Source organism: Aplidium turbinatum, chromosome 16 (assembly GCF_918807975.1).
Source record: "Aplidium turbinatum chromosome 16, kaAplTurb1.1, whole genome shotgun sequence".
Classification (NCBI taxonomy): Eukaryota; Metazoa; Chordata; class Ascidiacea; order Aplousobranchia; family Polyclinidae; genus Aplidium; species Aplidium turbinatum.
The window spans coordinates 8,651,491-8,671,192 of NC_137487.1; the positions used below are offsets into that span (position 1 = coordinate 8,651,491).

Sequence of the window (19,702 nt, forward strand, 5' to 3'; positions counted from 1 at the left end):
AAAGCAGAATGGATATGGATTTTTTGACAATTTTACTATGTTTTTACAATAAAAACATTACACCAACGTCGAGTGTTCGATATAAGGCCCTAGGATGACTTAAAACTTATCAATTTGCATCAATTCAACTAAAAAATTGTCTAATTAAAGTTTAACATCAAAGATATAAAACCTTTGCCACTATAGTCAGTAAAGATCAGTTGACTGGTAAAACGGGTCGTACCAGGGCAATTGATAGCACTTTAATTCAAGAACCTTTAGCCAGAGTGCATATCGATACTCCTTACCTTACCGGAATGGTGGAAGCCTTGTGTTTGGAAAGGTGTTTGTTTGACATTGATTTAGTAATTGGTAATGTGGATGAAGCAAGGCCACCTAGTGAACCTGATCCGGAGTGGGGTATATGTGCTGCCGCTGTTACGAGGGCACAGGTAAAGAAGATGGAAGATAATGTAAAGCCTCTAAGAATAGCTGAGGTACAGTCTAAATTAACCGTTACGAGGAATAAATTGGCTGAGATTCAGGAAAACGACCTGACAGTCCAGTGGCGCCGCCAGACCTTCAACATTGGGGGGGCAAAATATTGACAGTGCAAGACAGTAGCATAATCAAAAATTTTGAAAGGGGGGTTGTTGACAGCCGGCGGGCGAAACCCGATGGCGTGTTCGCCGAAGGCGACACTTAGCGGCGGGGGGTCTGGGGGGCTTCCCCCAGAAAATTTGAAAAATTGCTTTCAGTTTGGTGCATTCTAAGAGCATTTTCAACAAAATTGTGGGTATGAATATTTCTGTAAAATGGTGCTGTCCGGTGGCACAGCAAAAGGATAAGATCATGTTTTCTTCGGCATTTTTCGGATATAAAGCTAAGTCTCTATGTTTTCTTGTTGCTAATTCCAGACTGAGATATTTGAATGTTTGGTATTGGCAAAACTCGCTCTTTTAATGCAGTTTGGTTTAAAAGTAGGCAAACTTTGTTTTAGAGACATAGGTTGATTGCTTTTTTTTTGCGAGATTATTACAGTTTTATTATTTATCAATTTTCTCCTTGGTTGATTCAAAAAATGATCTTATTCCGGTAAGTCACTAACTTTTATGCTCTAAAGTCAACCCAAAGTTTAGAAAATGTAACGTCATAGAGGTCATAGGCTACATCTTGATGAGTGTCAAACAAAAAGCTTTGAGACAATGAAGTTACTTTAGGCTATTTCTGATATATTCAACTTTTGTATAACAAATAGCTGTTTAGAGGTTAATCTAGATCGAACAAGCGATCTCAGCAGTTGCAGATGGCTTGCATCCTTGCACAGTTTGACGAGAAAGTACATCATAGGCTAAAACTTTTCTTGTAGCCGTGGCCGAGTGGTTAGCGCGTTGGGCTCGCAGTCGAGAGCCTGCATGTTCGACTCCAGCCACCCGCACTTGCTGTTGTTTCTCTGGGCAAGAAACTTTACGATAATTGCCTCTACCCAGTGATCGATTTCGAGTAATGGGTAGTACCAAATTTAAGTCATAAGTAGAGTAGACAACCGGAAACAGACATTGCCGTCGGCTGCAGCGTGGGTCAGGTGTATGTCGGAAGGCGTACACCGATGCATAGCGCTCAAGTCCGCTTTCCCACAATGCAGGATAAAGATAAACAAACAAACAAACAAAAAATGTAGAACATCCGTAGATTCAATTTGAAAGGTTGAAACCCCGAACCCCCCTCCCTTGGCTACGCCACTGGTGCAAGACAGTGGTATATTATTTAATTTCTCTTGTTTTCTACCAGGGCTGGAAAAAATGTTTAGCTTCCCGGGAATCTGTTTTTTAGAGAAAAAATTTCCCGCGGCTGACAATCACGATAATGAGAACCTTATATTTTACTGATCTCCGGAGCTGACGTAAACCTTAAAAGTCATGTCGACATATTCTTGATGCTCCCCTTATCGAAATTTGTTCTTTGTAATACCGCTTTGAAGGAGGATTACGACTATGAACAAAAGAATAAATTTTAAACTTCATTTTGAATTGAAAAGACATGACGTAATGTCTTCCAACCTTAGTTATATATTTTTTCATTATGTAACGTCTTGTAGGAATAAATTGAAAATCAGTATAATCACTCAAAATGAAAGTAATGGGACTACGAATCCTCACTAAACCAATCAATTAATGGTCTTGTTGCACTGAAGATGACAACCTTATATTTTACTGATCTCCAGAGCTGACGTAAACCTTAAGGCATAGATCTGTTAACTCAATTCAAACCCTTTGAAAGTTGGGGGGGCTGTCAATTCAACTTTTTTGTATCAACAGTTGTATCTCTAAAACCACTGAGGCTGCGACTACGAGATTTCTTGACTTTTCCTAACATTTATTCACCTTTATTGAGCTTAAATTTTGAGCGAATAAAGATTATAAATTGAAAGATATAAGGCATTTCTCAGCACATCCTCTGAAATACTTTCCCACCAGCTGGATGAAAGTAATTAATTTGGCCCATGTCTCGTTAATCCTAACTGTTTCACAGCGTGAAGGGCACTGGCTGTATGTAAAATTATGTAAATTAATCACAACATCACTATGCACGTTCTTCATTACTCTACCAAAAAATAATGTGTAAACTCACGCTACAAATTACATTCATAAGTAACCTCAACATTTCAACGTAGGCTATAGGCCTATGACCAGTTCTAAAATTCACATAGTTTTAATTTTCGGATATGCTCAGCGTGAATAATTTTACAAAGTGAATCCCAAATTTTGAAACCGTGCCAAAATAACAGAGATATCACTCCTAAAGCATAAGAAGAATTGACAGCTCCCCCCCAAACTGAGCAAGACTCCAGGAGCCCAAACTTCTAAGGATTAAAAGTCATGTCGACTTATTCTTGATGCCCCCCTTATTGACATTTGTTCTTTGTAGTACCGCTTTGAATGTGGATTACGACTATGAACAAAAGAATAAATTTTAAACTTCATATTTGTATTGAAAATACATGACGTAATGTCTTCCAACCTTATCACATTTTTTTCATTACGTAATATTTACCACCACCAAACCACTTTTGACGATCGAATTTGTTAATTTATTATTCGGTAAAATGTTTAGATGATATCACGTCATTACGCCGGTTTGTAATTTCATTCATGACGTCGTATGGATGAAAAACTTTTACAAGTTTTATACTCTGCTGAGATTAAAGAAGAAACATAAATAATAAGTATTGGAGAAATTGAGTCTCCTTTACAACTTAAGAATCGAACAACTCAAAACTGCTGAAACAAAACGTTTTGTTTAAGTGAAAGAATCACTGCAAGCAACCAATGCCAAAATGCGCGCGGAAGAAGTCATGGGAGTGTGAGGTATCAAAAATTTAACAGGTTGTTATTTTTCTACATCAATATGTGACGTTAGTTAAAACTTTAAAAAATCTATATCTTTGCTTCTGTAGAAAATCTTTTTATCTACTGTAACTGTACAATTTAGTCATCAAGGTTTTCCATTCTTTTTTTTAAAGAGAGAGCTTTTACCCCCCCCCCTCCCCCTTGCAACTTGAGGTTGGGATCCAAATATTAAAAAAGTAATATTAATATGTATTAATAAAAAAAAAATTAGAAAGATGATGCCCAAAACATTGGGGGGGCAGCTGCCCCGCCTGCCCCCCCCCCCGCCGGCGTCACTGCCTGACACTGAAGAAGTTTGTTAATATGAAAGACTCAATTAAAAGAGGAGGCAGGCGACGGCCACTTGGAGTTTGCTACAGATGCGGTAGACACGGACACTTCGCCAGGGAATGCGTTGCTGACGGCGGACATTCGGAAAACAGACGTTGCCGTGACAACCATTGCTACCGATGTGGGGAGATTGGACACATAGCTTGGAGCTGCCCTTTTGATGAAAATGCTTGCTACAATTGTCACAAAGAAGGTCATCTCGCCAAGGACTGTGCGGAGAGGAAGTGTTTCCGATTTAAGAAGATGGGTCATCTCGCTCGCTGGTGCACTGAAGACATTGAGGACGTTGGAAACTTTCGCAGAAAACGTAATTATTGTTTTGAAAAACGCCGTCCTTGGTAATTCATGCAACGATGGACTAATGAGTCGTTGAAGATAACTTATGAGAATTGTTTTATCGAGTAATTATTTGTTTTGTAATGTGTTTTGTATTGATTGTGTTGTTATATTGTTTCCAACAATATTCTAAGGGGAGGCGTATGTCACAATCAATGTGCAATGTCTCGCGATGGGTTGCTTTGTATCTTGACCGAACGCGCTGTTTTAATTATGGAATTCTTGAGCGGTATGTTATTATCGGTCAATGACCAGTAGTAACCTTTGGTTGGCTACAAAACGTTTCATTCACCTGCAAACTGGCATAGCCTAGTAAATGATTGTGTTGGCATAATTCGTTTATACCCATAAACCCGTATCAATCGCTGGGTTACTGATTGGTTGTTGGTTGCTGTCATAAAACCTTCTTCAAAATCAGATACTTTCCATCAGATACGGTACACTAACAAAGTTGTGGGTAGCCTACGTGTCGAGAGCTGCAATCAGATGACTAAATGCAGTCACTTGTTAGGCTATTTATCAGGGACAGTAGGCTAACACAAGCCTACTGACTTTATTCGTTGCTTTATTGCATGTTTGCGATAAAACTGAAAGATAAACAAACACTCACTGGATAAATTCGAGTATGCGCCCCATTCATCGGAATGAATTTCGGTGCCGGGAGCAATGTGGAGTATAATTTCAGCCACGAGAGTAGCTCGGTCCCGGCGCGGCACCAGTGTGATGAAACAACAAAACACTGGAATTAAAACTCCTTTTAAACAGAGTGTTTATTGACATATCATAGTCCATTGTCTACAAATTACAAGTAGCCTAATAATTAATATGGACAACAAGATATTGACTAATTGTCATAGCTACTAACTGCGTTCGCTGGACTTAACCGCTAAGCAATTACCAAGGAGGATTTTTACCTGAAAGAATTCGACCCAAAACTGTTGTCATAACTTAGAGTTTAGCAGGCTGAGTAACCTTTCTTTTCTTTCCGATCAAAACCAGGCAATGTAAAGTCTTGTTACTGAATCAAACAGGGGTGGCTTAGAGGCTACTGATGAATGATCGATTCGCCTTTACAATGCATTGTAAAAAAGCTTCTCCAGGCGATTAAGTTTGAACGACGATTGCCCGTTTTGTAGATGAGACATAAACTTGAAACTTTTCAGGTGCATAAAGCAAGACATATTGTTTTAGCTTGGAAAGAAATAATAGTTTTATTGTAAAAATTAAATTGCTGAAAATTGGTACAAGTTGGTGAAATTTAAGTTATCACAAAATAAAGATAGTAGCCTACTTGTTTTGGGTTTGTAGCCAATTGATTCAGGTAGATGTAGGCCTACGATCGTGCTTTCCAACGATGGCAAAATTGCTAAAATCCGAGCAGTATGAGAAAGCTACAGCACATAGTGGCAAAGGTTTCATATTTTTGATGTTAAACTTTAATTACCCAAGATAAATTTTTAGTTGAGTTGATGCAAATTGATAAGCTTTAAGTTATCCTACGGCCTTATATCGAACAATCGACGTTGGTGTAATGTTTTAATTGTAAAAAAAATAGTCACTCGACGTTGGTGTAATGTTTTTATTGTGAAAAAATAGTAAAATTGTCAAAAAATCCATATTCATTCCGCCGTATCACCTCTATTCCGCCGCTTTTTACATTCCTTTTTTTCACCCTCCCAATAATAGTTGCGTCCGTTTTGTGACGTCATATTGACATAAGAAGCGGATTTTATACGAGCATAAGCAATGGAGCACCATTGTTGCCATTATTTAGTTGCAGTCTCGCGGCTGGCCGGAGCGATTTTGCGCGGCTGAGGTTGTGATTTTTAGTGAATTGCGCGGCTGCGCTTGTGATTTTTCGTGAATTGCGCGGCTGAAACCGCGGCTGGAATTTAAAGTGCGCGGGGGATTTATCCCCCGCGCAGGCCAAACTTTCCAATGTGGTCTGCATGTTAAAGTGCCTACCAAAGAAGTTTGCCCAAAATCGGTGTTGCCAAACAAAACTTTTAATATTTTAATTTTCGATCTTCAATTCTTAAGTGAAAAAAGTAACCGGGTCGGACAAACACAGAGGAAAATATTTTTTCTCTCTTCTCTTTCTTTCTTTCATGGCACGAGCCGCCACTGGTTTATTGGACACCACTCTGCAATATCTACATTTCACGATGTACTTCTGAACAATACAATAATCAAAGGTGGGCAGTAACTAGTTACTTTTTGAGTAACTGTAACGGTAACTTCGTTATTATTTTCCAAAAGTAACGAAACGCGGTAACTAGTTCCTATTTTAGCACTTTTTCAACAATTAGGCTACAAGTTACTTTGGCATTGAAATTTCAGTTTCTAAATGCCGTTTATTTCTCTGCACGTGTTTGTGTCTTGCTTTGTGCGTGTTTGCTGCGCTTTGCGCAATAATGCATTTTTCTCGCAGCTGTATCGGCGCAGCACTGCGCATGCGCGGTGCTACTTTTGTTTTGTGGTCTTGTGGAGTAGGGTTGCCATATTGGCGAGTTTATCGCCAAAATCCAGAAATCTGGCGATTTTTTAAGACGTTTGGCTTCATATTTATGGTTTGGCTCTTTTTTGGCAATTTTTGATAACTGATGTGGCTAAATTAATTGTTTTTGGCGATTAATTAATATGTACCAAAGACAGGCAAGACACAACAGTACAACAGGGTTGAGCATTATAACAATATATTTTGGGCCTACATATAGGGTTGCCAGATTTTTTTCCTCAAAATATTTTGAAAGCGCGCGACCGCATCCTCAAAGTTCTCAAAGCAGTGGCGGGGGGTCTGGGGGGCCTCCCCCAGAAAATTTTGAAAAATGACTTTGAATTTGGTGCATTCTGAGAGTATTTTCAACAAAAATGTGGGTATAAATATTCCTGTAAAATGGTGCTGTCTGGTGGCATAGCAAAAGGATAAGATCATGTTTTCTTGGGCATTTTTCGGTAAAAGAGCTATGTCTCTATGTTTTCTTGTTGCTAATTCCTGGCTGAGATATTTGAATGTTTGGTATTGGTAAAACTCGCTCTTTTAAACGAAACTGCATGAAAATTAGGCAAACTTTGTTTTAAAGACATAGAGACTGAAAGCATCATTCTCAATATAGTGACGTCACACGCGTGCCAAAGGGGGGTTGCAACCCCCAAAACCCCCTTCTTGGCTAGGCCACTGTCTCAAACACATGCCAAAGCCCAAAATACGCGCAATTCCACCCTCTAACGCAAGCCACACGCCTAAATGAGTGCAACCACGCCCAAATATGCAAAGAATTATTGCATAAATAATATGCAAAAATTGTTGCAATGTGATGTTGTCTGACACAACTATTTGGTTCATAAGTGATACCACAGATGAAAATTAATTAAATTTTACTTTCTTGATCTTCTTTAGCAAGTATAGTGCTCTACTTATCACGGGTTGAATTCATATAATTGGCTAGCCAGTATCTTGCAGTGTACAGTTGTACACAGCATATACCTACTGATGCTAAAATGGCAAGAAAAGAGACCCACGATTAGAAGAACACTCCTACACTCACACTCCTACCTAATTAGAACACTCCTACTTGCTTATGTAACTTAGTTTACTTAACATACTTTTCATGCGACTGCTGCCTTCAATAAAGAATACACACAATTCACTTTTAACAGAATAATCAGCTAAACGGTTTCGCTCAGTGGCGTAGCCAGGAATTTTGAAAGGGGGGGTTTTGATGGCTGTCGGGCGAAGCCCGATGGCGTCTTCGCCAAAGGCGACATCGATGAGCGGCGGGGGTCTGGAGGACCTCCCCCAGAAAATTTTGAAAAATTACTTTGAATTTGGTGCATTCTGAGAGCATTTTCAACAAAAAATATGGGTAGAAATATTCCTGTAAAATGGTGCTGTCCGGTGGCATATCAAAAGGATAAGATCACGTTTTCTTGGGCATTTTTCGGTAATAAAGCCATGTTTCTATGTTTTCTTGTTGCTAATTCCCAGCTGAGATATTTGAATGTTTGGTATTGGCAAAACTCGCTCTTTTAATGCAGTTTTGTATAAAATTAGGCAAACTTTGTTTTGAGGCATAGAGACTGAAAGCATCATTCTCAATATAATGACGTCACACGCGTGCCAAAGGGGGGGGGGGTTGTAACCCCCAAACCCCCCTGGCTGCGCCACTGCGCTCATCTGTCCATATGTTACCCATAACACTGAAAATTCTCTCAACATTGGCATTAAATACAGGGATAGACATTGCATACTGGACAAATTTTAACAATTTAGGTGCAGTTTCTTTCTGAAAGAAGTTAGTCCACTTTTCCGGCGATGATCTTAACTTATTAGCCACATCACACATGATTGGGTAGCTGGCCTACACAGTCTATAAACAAACAGTTAAATGGCCAAACTTCTAGGGTGTTAGTTGCTCAGGCTAGTGGCTTTCAGTATGTCAGCTACCTAGGCTGTACACTGTACACTAGGATGGGTCGATTTCTCCATTTATCATATAAATTTGAACATAGGTGCCACTTTACCTTCTAAACGTTTCCGCAAAGTTTAAAATCGTTTTGTGCACAAGCAACCCATTACCCCAATGACACTCTGTTTCTATAACAGGGTTGCCAGATTGGGCGAAAAGTTGCAGAAATTTTTGTCATTTTATCTCATTTTTTCACCCAATCCGGCAATCCTGCGCAGTGAGCGAACTTCTAATAGTTGTGCGGTTTAGCACGCCACAAAAAAACTTTGTGAAACTGACTCTTTATCTTATTCATCCGATAATGATCCGAGTTTCATGGAGAGTGTCTCAAAAAGTAGTGCCTACAATCAGTGCAGGATTAAGGTGGATGCTATTGATGCTGCAGCATTAGGCCCATTCCTGAAATAGGCCCAGACGAAAACAGACGTGAATTTTCCGGACGCTGAACAGTTTTCCTTTGCTTAATTAACCCACAAATAATTAACGCTCAAAGGTTTGTCTGGAACCCAAACAAAGGTTTGCACATTAACGCTCAAAGGTTTGTCTGGAACCCGATGGTGTGAACGTGCAGATGCTGTCAAAGCGCTAGTAGAAGGGTGGAAGAGCATTCAAGAAGTCCTGGATGAGCTTGCGGCAGATAAGGAGCAGAAGGCCGATACGAGAAACCAGGCCGACGGATTTTCGCGCAGGATGGACGAACTTGAGACAGCAGTTATGGCGACTGCCTGGAACGATATCCTATGCCGTCTCAACAGTACGAGCATTAGCCTCCAAGACCCTACAGTCAGTCTGAATACGGCAACTAGTTTATTGGCATCACTGGTCGACACGATTCAATTTGCACGGGACAGATTTGACGTGTATGAGCAGATGGCGATCGAAAAGGTTCCTCACGGCGAATACAAGGCTGAAGAACGTCGAGGCCGTAAGCGAAAGCGAATGCCTGATGAAGGAGCTGCAAACGAAGAAAACCTCACCCCTAGGGAAACATTCAAAACCCATATATATCTGGTCATGATCGACAGACTGTTAGCTGAACTGGAAAAGCGAATGAAGGCGTATGAGGATATATTTACAACATTCGGATTTCTTTCGGAGCTAACGTCATTGAGCATAAAGCAGATCAAGAATAAAGCTCAAAATCTCGTTTCCTCGTATCCAGATGACTTGGAAGACACGCTGGTGGCTGAGCTCATACAGTTTGCTGCATTTATGCGCACCCAGAAATCGGTGAGTGTGAACGAGTCAGCAGAGCTTACCATGTACAAGCTTTTGTCGTCGTTGAACCTTTCTCAAACATTTCCAAACGTCGAGATTGCTTTGCGCATCTATCTGTGCTTGATGGTGTCTAATGCCTCCGGCGAGCGGAGCTTCTCAAAACTGGTAATAGTCAAAGGAGAGCTGCGGTCCTCGATGAGGGAGGAAAGGCTAAACATGCTGGCGCTTATGAGCATTGAACATGAGGTGCTGAGCAGCCTTGACTGCACTGACATGATCGAAGATTTCGCGCTTGCTAAGGCTCGAAAAACAGTAGTATAAGTAAGCAGCACTAGCGCAGCATTGACAATATGCCAACGTTAAGTTGATCTGGATTAGCCTTTTCTTCATTAACTCCGCTTTTCAGGCAATATTGGTATTGAATTGTGTTGGTGTTACATAGCCTGATGTTACTCTCGAGTTTTTACGATAACACGTCGTTATTATTGTTCATGTTCATTAAAATTTGGCTGACTGCGTCGAAAGCAATAAAGGCTCTTTGGTCGGTCTGATTACGCGTGTACGGTGGAGTCAGAGTGTCGAATGCATATGTACCAATGCCTAGAAAAAATAGGCCTGTTTTTGCGCTGCAGCATCAGGCCTAGTTTCGTCTTAATCCGGCCCTACCTACAATACCATCCCAATCCCTTGTGTTGCAAGGGAAGCCCATCAAAAGATGGTTTCTGACGAAACAGTTGCTGCTATTGCCACTGCTACTTTGCAGGATGTGTTAGGAAAAGACTTCTCCACAGACATCATTATTGACCCACGGAAAGTGAGACATAGCCGAGTCAAGGGGAGTACTGGATTGAAACCAACCCAACATGTCGTCAATAATTTATATCGCTCTATTTTCGATGGGAGAAAGGATGAATCATATGTCTTTGATGACTGCCACCACAGGAGAAAAATAAAAGAATACCATTAGGCCTACGTTTTACTGACACAACCTGGTGACTGTTATGTTTCTATGCAACATTTTTATTCACGAACAGATAAACAGCTTACACATCGGGTTACTAGGTAGAACTGGAGACGAGACAATGCAGTTCAGTCGACCATGACATTACAGGATTGCCATATCACACATCTCCCTTTTAAGTACATTGCAATGAAATGGACTTCCACAAACAAATCACCAATAGCCATACAATTTGTACAATCATGAATGCCAATCAGGGTCTTCAATCAACCTACGTGGCTTGAAAACATTTCTACGTGGTCGTACATTTCTGTCATTGTCGAGTACCACAGAATCGTTAGAACTGGTACATTGATGTTCAGGCATTGAAGCGGGTATGCGCTTACGTATAAACCTGCGATTACGTAACAACAGTCGACCACTTATAGTTTTTACAACGTATTTACGAAATTGGTTAATCTCGACTATAACACCATAAACATCAAACTTTTTGGACTCATTGTTGTAAACTGCAACGTGGCTGCCCACTTGTATTTCGGGTAGTGGTACAGCGTGCTGATCATACCTCCTCTGGGTCTCTCCCAAGGACATAGAGCGCCGTATGTCGGAGGCTTTCATTTTCTTTTGCCATTCGGGGGCAAATGCCTTATAATGAACCGGCAAGGTGTCCTGCACGGGGTGGCCATATAGCTTTTGGGCAGGGGACAAACCATCTTTCCTACATGGAGTGTTTCGATACTGTAGGAGCGCTCTTGCCAGCTTGTCGTCGTTAAGGGCAAATCGCTCAGTCGATCGTCTGATCAACTTTTTCATTGACTTCACAGTGGCCTCAGCTTTACCATTAGACTGGGGGTATGACGGTGAGGATACTCTGTGCTCCACCCCCCATTCCCGCAAAAAGGATTCTACTTTGTGGGATACGAACTGGGGCCCCCCATCTGACCACAGTACATCAGGCACAGCAGTACGAGCAAAATAGCTGCGCAAAACAGAAATTACAGCACTAGCGGTAGTATCACGACGCATCAATTGAATTGATGGCCAGTCAGTATAGCAGTCGACCATAATTAAAAAATTTTGGCCATTCAAATACGCAAAATCAATAGCTAGCTGTTGAAATGGGCGATCAGCTGGTGTGCGTACAATCATGGGTTCTTTACCCAACGAAGGCAATTCATCTTGACATACTTTACATGCAGTGATTACTTTTTCAATGTCCTGATCAATACCAGGCCAGTACACAGCTAAACGAGCTCGTTCACGGGTTCTCACAATACCCTGGTGTGAGTCGTGCAATTTGCGCAGAACAGTATTCTGCATTTTACGTGGTATGAACAATCTACATCCATACAAAATCAAATTACCAACAATGGTGAGATCATCTCTAACACGCCAAAATTCACATAAGCAGTTAGGAAGTTGATTTTTCGACTCAGGAAAACCTTCTATGATCACTTTTTTTAACTTCTGATAAACAGTATCATTAGAAGCGGCCTCTAAGACTTCAGCAAGTCTCATATTTAATTCCGTCTGCTCCGCTTGAGCAGCAATGGCAAAAATAGACATAGGAGATTCCTCGGCCATTTCCGCTTCCGAAGTGGGGTAACGTGACAGGGCGTCTGGGCCAGCATTTAAGGTACCCTTAACCTACTTGGCGGTAAAATTGTAAGACACAATTTTCATCCGGAGACGCTGTAGCCTCGGGTTTTCTATTTCATCTAGGCGTTTCGAATTCAATATCGAAAGCAAGGGATTGTGGTCAGTGATAATCTCAAAATGGGACAGTCCCGCCAAAAATCGGTGGCATTTCTTAACTGCCCAGGCAACGCCAAGCATTTCTTTTTCAATAGTGGCGTACCTCGATTCCGCACTGGTCAAAAATCGTGAGCCAGCCTGGATAACTGACCATGTATCTCCGTTCAATTGCTGTAAGATGAAACCAAGGCCTTTCCCACTAGCATCAGTCATTAGCCTAGTTTCCCTGTGGAGATCAAAAAAGGCTAATGTAGGGGATTGTGACAAGACCAATTTACATTGTTGAAAGGCCTCCTCATGCTCAGGTCCCCACAAAAACGCGTTTTTAGTGCTGAGGAGAGGTCGGAGTGGTTCCAAACAAGTGGCAATTTTGTCGGAGCTACCAGACAATTGGTTAACAAGACCAAAAAATGATCGCAAATCAGTCACATTCTGAGGGGTAGGGAAGTTGCTAATGCCCTTAATTAAAGACATATCCATTTTGTACCCATTCTCAGATATTTCATAACCAGCGAATGTTACAGACGTTCGCCCAAATTTAAACTTGTCCCTCTTAAGGGAAATGTTCCATTCCTCACAGCGTTTTAGGAATTGGCGTACTCGAGTGACATGCGAATCAAAATCACGATCAAAAATCAACACATCATCGACAACTTTACGATAATTATGGAGGCCTGAAAACGCCTCGTCCATACGTCGATTGTAGTGTTCTGAAATAGAGCATATGCCGAAAGGGGCTCTCAAAAATTTGTACCTTCCAAATGGGGTAATAAAAACGGTCAACAACTGACTATCGTTGTCTAAAGGACACTGATGATAGCCTTTAAGGGCGTCAAACATGGTAAAATAGTGACAATGTTCATTGTTAATATCAGCAACGGCTTCCGCCGGTGAACATGAGCTATAAAACTCGCGCGACACATACTTGTTCAATTTTGAAAAATCTACACAAGGTCTGACATCGTCCGAATCTTTTTTCGGTGTGACCACAATTGGCGCGCACCATTCGGTGGGTTCTGTGACAGGCTCAATTATGCCTTGCGTTTCAAGTAAGGATAGTTCTTCCCGTAATTTATCGCGATAAGCGTACGGCAGAAAACGCGGTGTGGTAACACAAAACGGTTTTGCATCGTCTTTCAGTTTAATACAAAATTGCTCGCCATCCATTGTTCGAATTTGTCCATCGAAAACTTTTGGAAACTCTTTGATGAGGTCATTTTCAGTCACTCTTGTGAGACCGGTGTCAGTTTGACAGATACTTTGGATCTGTGTTGGGTAGTCCTTTGGCAATATTCGTAGATCCTTCGCCAACTTCCACGAGAAGAGGAGTCCTCCTGGAATGGATGGAAATACCTAGATCGTTTCTTCCATTGTCATTTTGCCAAGCGTTATGGTGACTGGTAATTCTCCAATCGCACACAAGGGTGTTCCATCTGCTGACGAAGCTGCTTTGAGGGATGGCTGGAGGAGATTCTCGACATCTTCTCCTAACAATTGTAGAATGGAAACATCTGCCGCCGTCACGTCTGCACCAGAATCAGGTAGTGCGTCAATGGTGCTGGACCCGTTAAGACTAGTGATATGAACCGTAACGGTAGGAGCTTTGTTATTTATCTTACAAATGGAAGACTGCTCGCATCCTATTTTCAACAGGGAACCGGCATCTGTAGAGATCTGCCCAAGCCTGTGAGCAGGTGGAGTGGTACGAGGCGGGCGGCGTTCAGAGCCACTGCTTCTACAATGTGACGCAAAATGATCCAGTTGTCCACATTTATGACATGTTTTACCTTTGGCGGGGCAGTTTTTTATGTCCTTGTGCCATGGTCGGCCACATTTACCACATGTTTTCATTCGGTTCTTGTTTTCAGTCTGCGCACGTGGTGAGAATGACGTCGCCTTTTCTCTGTCTCGAAAACGTGCGCGCGCAGAAGTACGGTTGATCACGTGACTTTTAATGTCGGCTCTCTGTTGCTTCGCAGATTCGTGGGCGCGGCATATGGCTGTTGCTTTATCTAAAGTCAACTTTTGGTCACGTAAAAGCTCTTCTATAGTATCGCCATCAAAAATTCCTTCAATAATCTGGTCACGAATAGCTTTATTTGAACATTCATCAGAACAGTAGTTACACGTTCTTACTAAGTCGCGTAGGGCAACTAGGTAGTCATCAAAAGATTCACCTGGTTGTTGTCTTCTTTTGCGAAACGCCTTACGCTCAACCGTTTCGTTGACAGTTCCTTCAACATGTTCAGTCAAAGCTTGAATAATGCTTTTGACGTCTTTGTTCTTATCGTCTGGTAAGCCTAGGTTACTGACGACTAACGCTGTTTCTCTTGAGAAAGCCAGTCTCAAGACATTGTACTGGGTAGTGCCATTTTCTTTCGTTAATTCTGAAACTAAAGAATAGGCATTCCATTCTTCTACCCAAGCTGTAAATGCACTCCCTCGATCTATATCAAGATCTAACTTCGGAATGTCACTTCTTCTAAAAGTGAAAGGCATACTTCTGCTCACTTCAAATAACAGATTTGAATTACTCGCAGCGCCATGTTATGTTTCTATGCAACATTTTTATTCACGAACAGATAAACAGCTTACACATCGGGTTACTAGGTAGAACTGGAGACGAGACAATGCAGTTCAGTCGACCATGACATTACAGGATTGCCATATCACACAGTGACATCTACATCTCTCATGTCACAACACCAAGTGGTCGTTCAGTTGACATTTTAAAATGTATGATCGACGAGAATGTAAACGTGGATGTAATTCGAATAACAGGTTGTGACGGGACAGCAGTGAACACTGGGAATCGTAATGGAGTAATTGCGAGAATAGAAGATCATATCCATTATGAAGTTCAGTGGAATATATGTTGGCTTATGCTGCCCATCAATGAGTTACCATTGAACCATCTAATTTGATTATTTGGAAAGACAACTGGTCCAGAAACATTCATTGGTGAAATTGGAGATATTCTGTGGTCAAACCTTATAGCCTTGGAGATCGCATTATTTGATAAAATTGAAACTCCCCATTTGCCAAAATTGGACAATTCAAAGATCTAAACACAGACCAGATGTACCTTTTGGAAATCTGCCATGCAATCAGTTCTGGGGAATGCTCTGAAACACTCTTACACAGAAATCCTGGGAAATATAGGCTAGCCTAATCATTCACAGGAGAAAATCGAATGTGGCGCTATTATGTTAGTCAAACCCATCCATCAGAAGGTGTTAAGACATTGACACGATTCATTGCAACTGTATACATGGGCTTGTATGGTTTGCACTAAGATGGCCACAGATATCAGTGATGCTCCAGCAGTAGGCTACTTTTCCTTACGACACAACTCAGTCGTGGAATTGAGCCAGTAGAAGTGCAGTCTGTCATCGACAAATCGATCAAGCAAAATTGTTATGCAGCTCACCCCGAAAACTTGCTATATGCCAATGCCATGTTTCATGACAATAGACCTGCCATTCGTGAAGTAGCTGTTAGGCGAATTCTGAAAGCACAAAAGCTTTCATCTACAATACTTTGAAGATTCCATCGCCCTGCTGATCAACTTAATCTTAATGCGATGGATTATATTGATATGATCGACTGGACACAGATTGACGTAACTGAACCACCATTATTATCATCTAACTTAAGAACTAAGAGTGAGGATGAACTTTGGGATGCAATAAAGTTGTCATACACACCACAGACTCAAGCCGTTGAAAGAATGATTCGTGTAGTCGCTGAGGTCAGCCTCAAAAAACTGTCGAAAAGGAGAAAAGCAACTCTATGATTTATTCTATCTTAGATGCAAGGAAGCAGCGGCCTATTTTTGAATCAAAGAAAGACTGTGTTGTTTAGTTTAACATCCAGGTGTGGCTTTAACTCATTACTTTTGAATTGTGTTTCATTTTCACTGTAGCCTAGCCTACCTATTAAATATACTGTAATTTACCGTGAAGTAGAAAATTGTATTTTTCCATACCACCTGGGGTAAGTGGTTAGGAGCACACCATCACATTGAAATTTTAACACTTCGTTTAGTATGGCAAGCCTCACCTAAATACCGATTTATGAGACAATCCGAAAATTTTATGTGAAAATCGACCCACCCTACTGTACACGGTGCACTGTTTTTTTTCCACTGTTGGACTTCGTGCTGGCCAAGCCTGGCTTTGGTGAAATTACACTGGCGTAGCATATTAGGGGTTTTTCCTCAAAGCACCAGACTCATGTGCTTTTACTCTCTAAGCAGCAGAAGTGTATAGTTAATCCATGGCTATTGGCTAAAATATATTGACAGAATTGTAGACAAAAATTAATTGTCAAAATAGTGAACATGTTCACTATCACTATTAGCAAAATAGTTTACAGTGAACATTTTCTTAAAATAGTGATTTGTCCACTAAAATAGTAAACATCTGGCAACCCTACCTACATATTTACAAATAGTTTAACAGTCAAACGTTTTCAGTTTAACTTAAGTCCTCATCAGGAATCTGAAAATAAGTTAATTTATAAAAATGCAATAAATTTCAACTTCTTAAAGGTAACTAACTAACTGACTGTAAGCTTCAAGAAACACGCAACGATTAAAAGCAATTTCTTGATGCTTATAGTCAGTTAGTTAGTTACCTTCAAGAAGTTGAAATTTATTGCATTTAGTGTAACGCTTGCAATGCCTCTAAAAAGATTGTCTGACATTAAAACCAGTAACAGCATTGCTGTTCGCTTGCCGTTGGTGGACGTTCTTGTGGAAGCAATACAAACTAGATTTGGTCATTGGTTCGAGGACAGCGACTTTCAGCTTGCGACTGCATTCCATCCACAATTTAGACTTACCTGTGTTTAATGGCTGACAATAAAGCGACACTGCTGAATTGAAGACCAAAATAAAACAGAACATGCTTCAAGCAACCTGCTCTGCTGAAGAGAGGAGTAGCAGCGATACTAAAGTGGATGGTGGTAGAGCCACAGTAGACTTTTTTGCACCACTTTAAGCAAAAACCAAGAAAAGAAAGCAATGCACGTTGAATCTGTTAACAGGAGTATTTGGAAGCGGACCCTGAGCCTCCGCACGGGCGTCGGGCTTTTTCGCTCAACTATGCACCAATGGGGAATGGCCTCTTCCTTCTCCTGTGAATGTGGTGCCGAGGAACAGACCGCAGACCACACCATCAAAGACTGTACTATCTTCAAGCCAAATAACGGAGTGGAAGGTCTGCGTGTCATGGATGATGAAACCAAAGACTGGCTGCTCTCTAGTAGCCTTCCAGTGTAGTCCGGGAACATCGTGAATCTGGAGTGGTAAAATGATAGACCCTTGACCCCAGATGCTCACACGACAACGACGATTGGGCAAGAACATTTTAAAGCCCAAAAGGGCAGGCCTAAGTGGCGATCACTTTCAAATACTCGTATTTCTCAAAGGAAATAAACATATAGGCTACTGAGTGGGCTATTTTTTTTTTTGAATGAAACATTTTTGTATTTGTGCTGTTATGTTAGCATAGATAGCTCTAACACTATATATCAAACATTGCGGTTAAACTGAACTTGCATGCAGAGCTGGCCAGGTGTAGAATTTTATGTTCAGAATTGTGAGTAACGGAAAGTAACTAGTAACGGTAACTAGTTACTTTTTAAAATCGGTAACTGTAACGGTAACTCAGTTACTATTTTGGCCAAGTAACTGTAACTCAGTTACTTTTGAAAGTAACTTTGCCCACCTTTGACAATAATACATGCTATTGCTTTTTCGTCTCGTTTTGTTCGTTAGTGCAATGAGAGGAGACGCATGGGCAAAGATATTCGGCTTGGTAAGACAAGCACGCACGATGCTGCTTTATTTTGCGGTTGAAGGGGTGAACCTACAGCGGTGAAGTTTTTCAGCCTGCAGAAGCCGTCACAAGACATCAGGTCCAAAACAAGAAGATCTCTGCTTCTTCAGCTTTGGAATCCATCACCATTCTCCGCGAACGGATCAAAAACTCAGAAAACATGGATCCGTTTCCAAGCTTATGGAAGCAGCGAACGTCTTTGCGTCTGCCAATAACCTAAAGACGCGAAAGGATCCCCGAGTGAGCAAAATTCCAGCAAGATTTCGAAACAGAAAGGAATCGGATGCTTTCTCGTCTGCGGGAGGAGCGTGGAAACGACAATACATTGAAGCCTTGATTTGGTTGATGCATGCCATCGTGCAGCAGTAACTGTTGAATGCTTGAGCTAAAAACTATAAAAATGTGCTTTTTACATCATCACAAGAAACACTTTCTATGCATGCAGCTTGCCAACATTTTTTTGCAACCAGAAAAAGCAGGTCAAGTTAATGCAAACAACTGGATTTGTCTCCACAGAACAGAAGTCAAGATATTAATAACATTTTTTTGTTAAATGTTGTGGTGTTGCTTAGCTATGTCCGTTTATGGTTGAAAAAGTACTGTAACCTCTCCACCCGAATTGTTCTATAAAAGTATTCACCAGATTTATACAAATTCATATTTTGTAGTTGCCCAAATCAAGATGATGCATTTATGGATATTATGAAAAAAATTTAAGACTGTAAATTTTGATGCCGAGGCAACTGCATCATGCCAATTTGGGCAGTTTTATAAATAGACTATGATCAGATAATTTCATATTTTTTTGTTGCCCAAATCTAAACGATACAGTTATGTAAATGGAAAAAATTATTGAATTTGTTCATTTTGGGGAAACCGCCTCACGCTAATTTGGGCAGTTGCATAAACAGACTAATCAGTTTCATCAGATAATTTCATGTTTTCAGCTGCAAAAATCAACACAATGCATTTGTGAAAAGTAATAAAATTAGCTATATAGCAAATTTTGCGTTTTGTTTTGGGCAGTTTCACAAAAGTATTAGAGACATATTTTGGTGGTTCCCCAAATTGACAAGATGCAGTTGGTTAAATGCATTTCGTACTACAGTTTGATCACCATGCAATACAATACATCAATAGGGGTGTGCCAAATGAAAGTTTTGCGGCACATTTCTTGTGCAAATAAGAGGCTGTACTTAGTTCGATAGGTAAAAGATATTATAGTTTTTCTTAATTCAAGCAATTTTGTAGCTTTTCATAATATAGCAATTTTTGCCCGAATTTGCGACGTTTTGAAACAACAGGGGGGGCTGCCCCCCTGGCTCGTACGGCTATGATTTTATGTTCCTGTCATAAACGTGGCACTCGATGTGCACCGTATTGTAATTATCGGTAGTGGCT

At 40.8% G+C, this 19,702-nt stretch overlaps 1 protein-coding gene across 1 annotated transcript; it reads left to right on the forward strand.

Moving 5' to 3' along the window:
- The first annotated feature begins 296 nt into the window (after window positions 1-296).
- Window positions 297-10,845, forward strand: LOC145785166 (uncharacterized). The gene is made up of 4 exons (XM_082596863.1): window positions 297-399; window positions 9,018-10,054; window positions 10,506-10,556; window positions 10,777-10,845. Exons 1-4 carry the CDS (start codon window positions 297-299, stop codon window positions 10,843-10,845), a joined length of 1,260 nt encoding a protein of 419 aa, XP_082452989.1.
- Window positions 10,846-19,702: the final 8,857 nt, after the last annotated feature.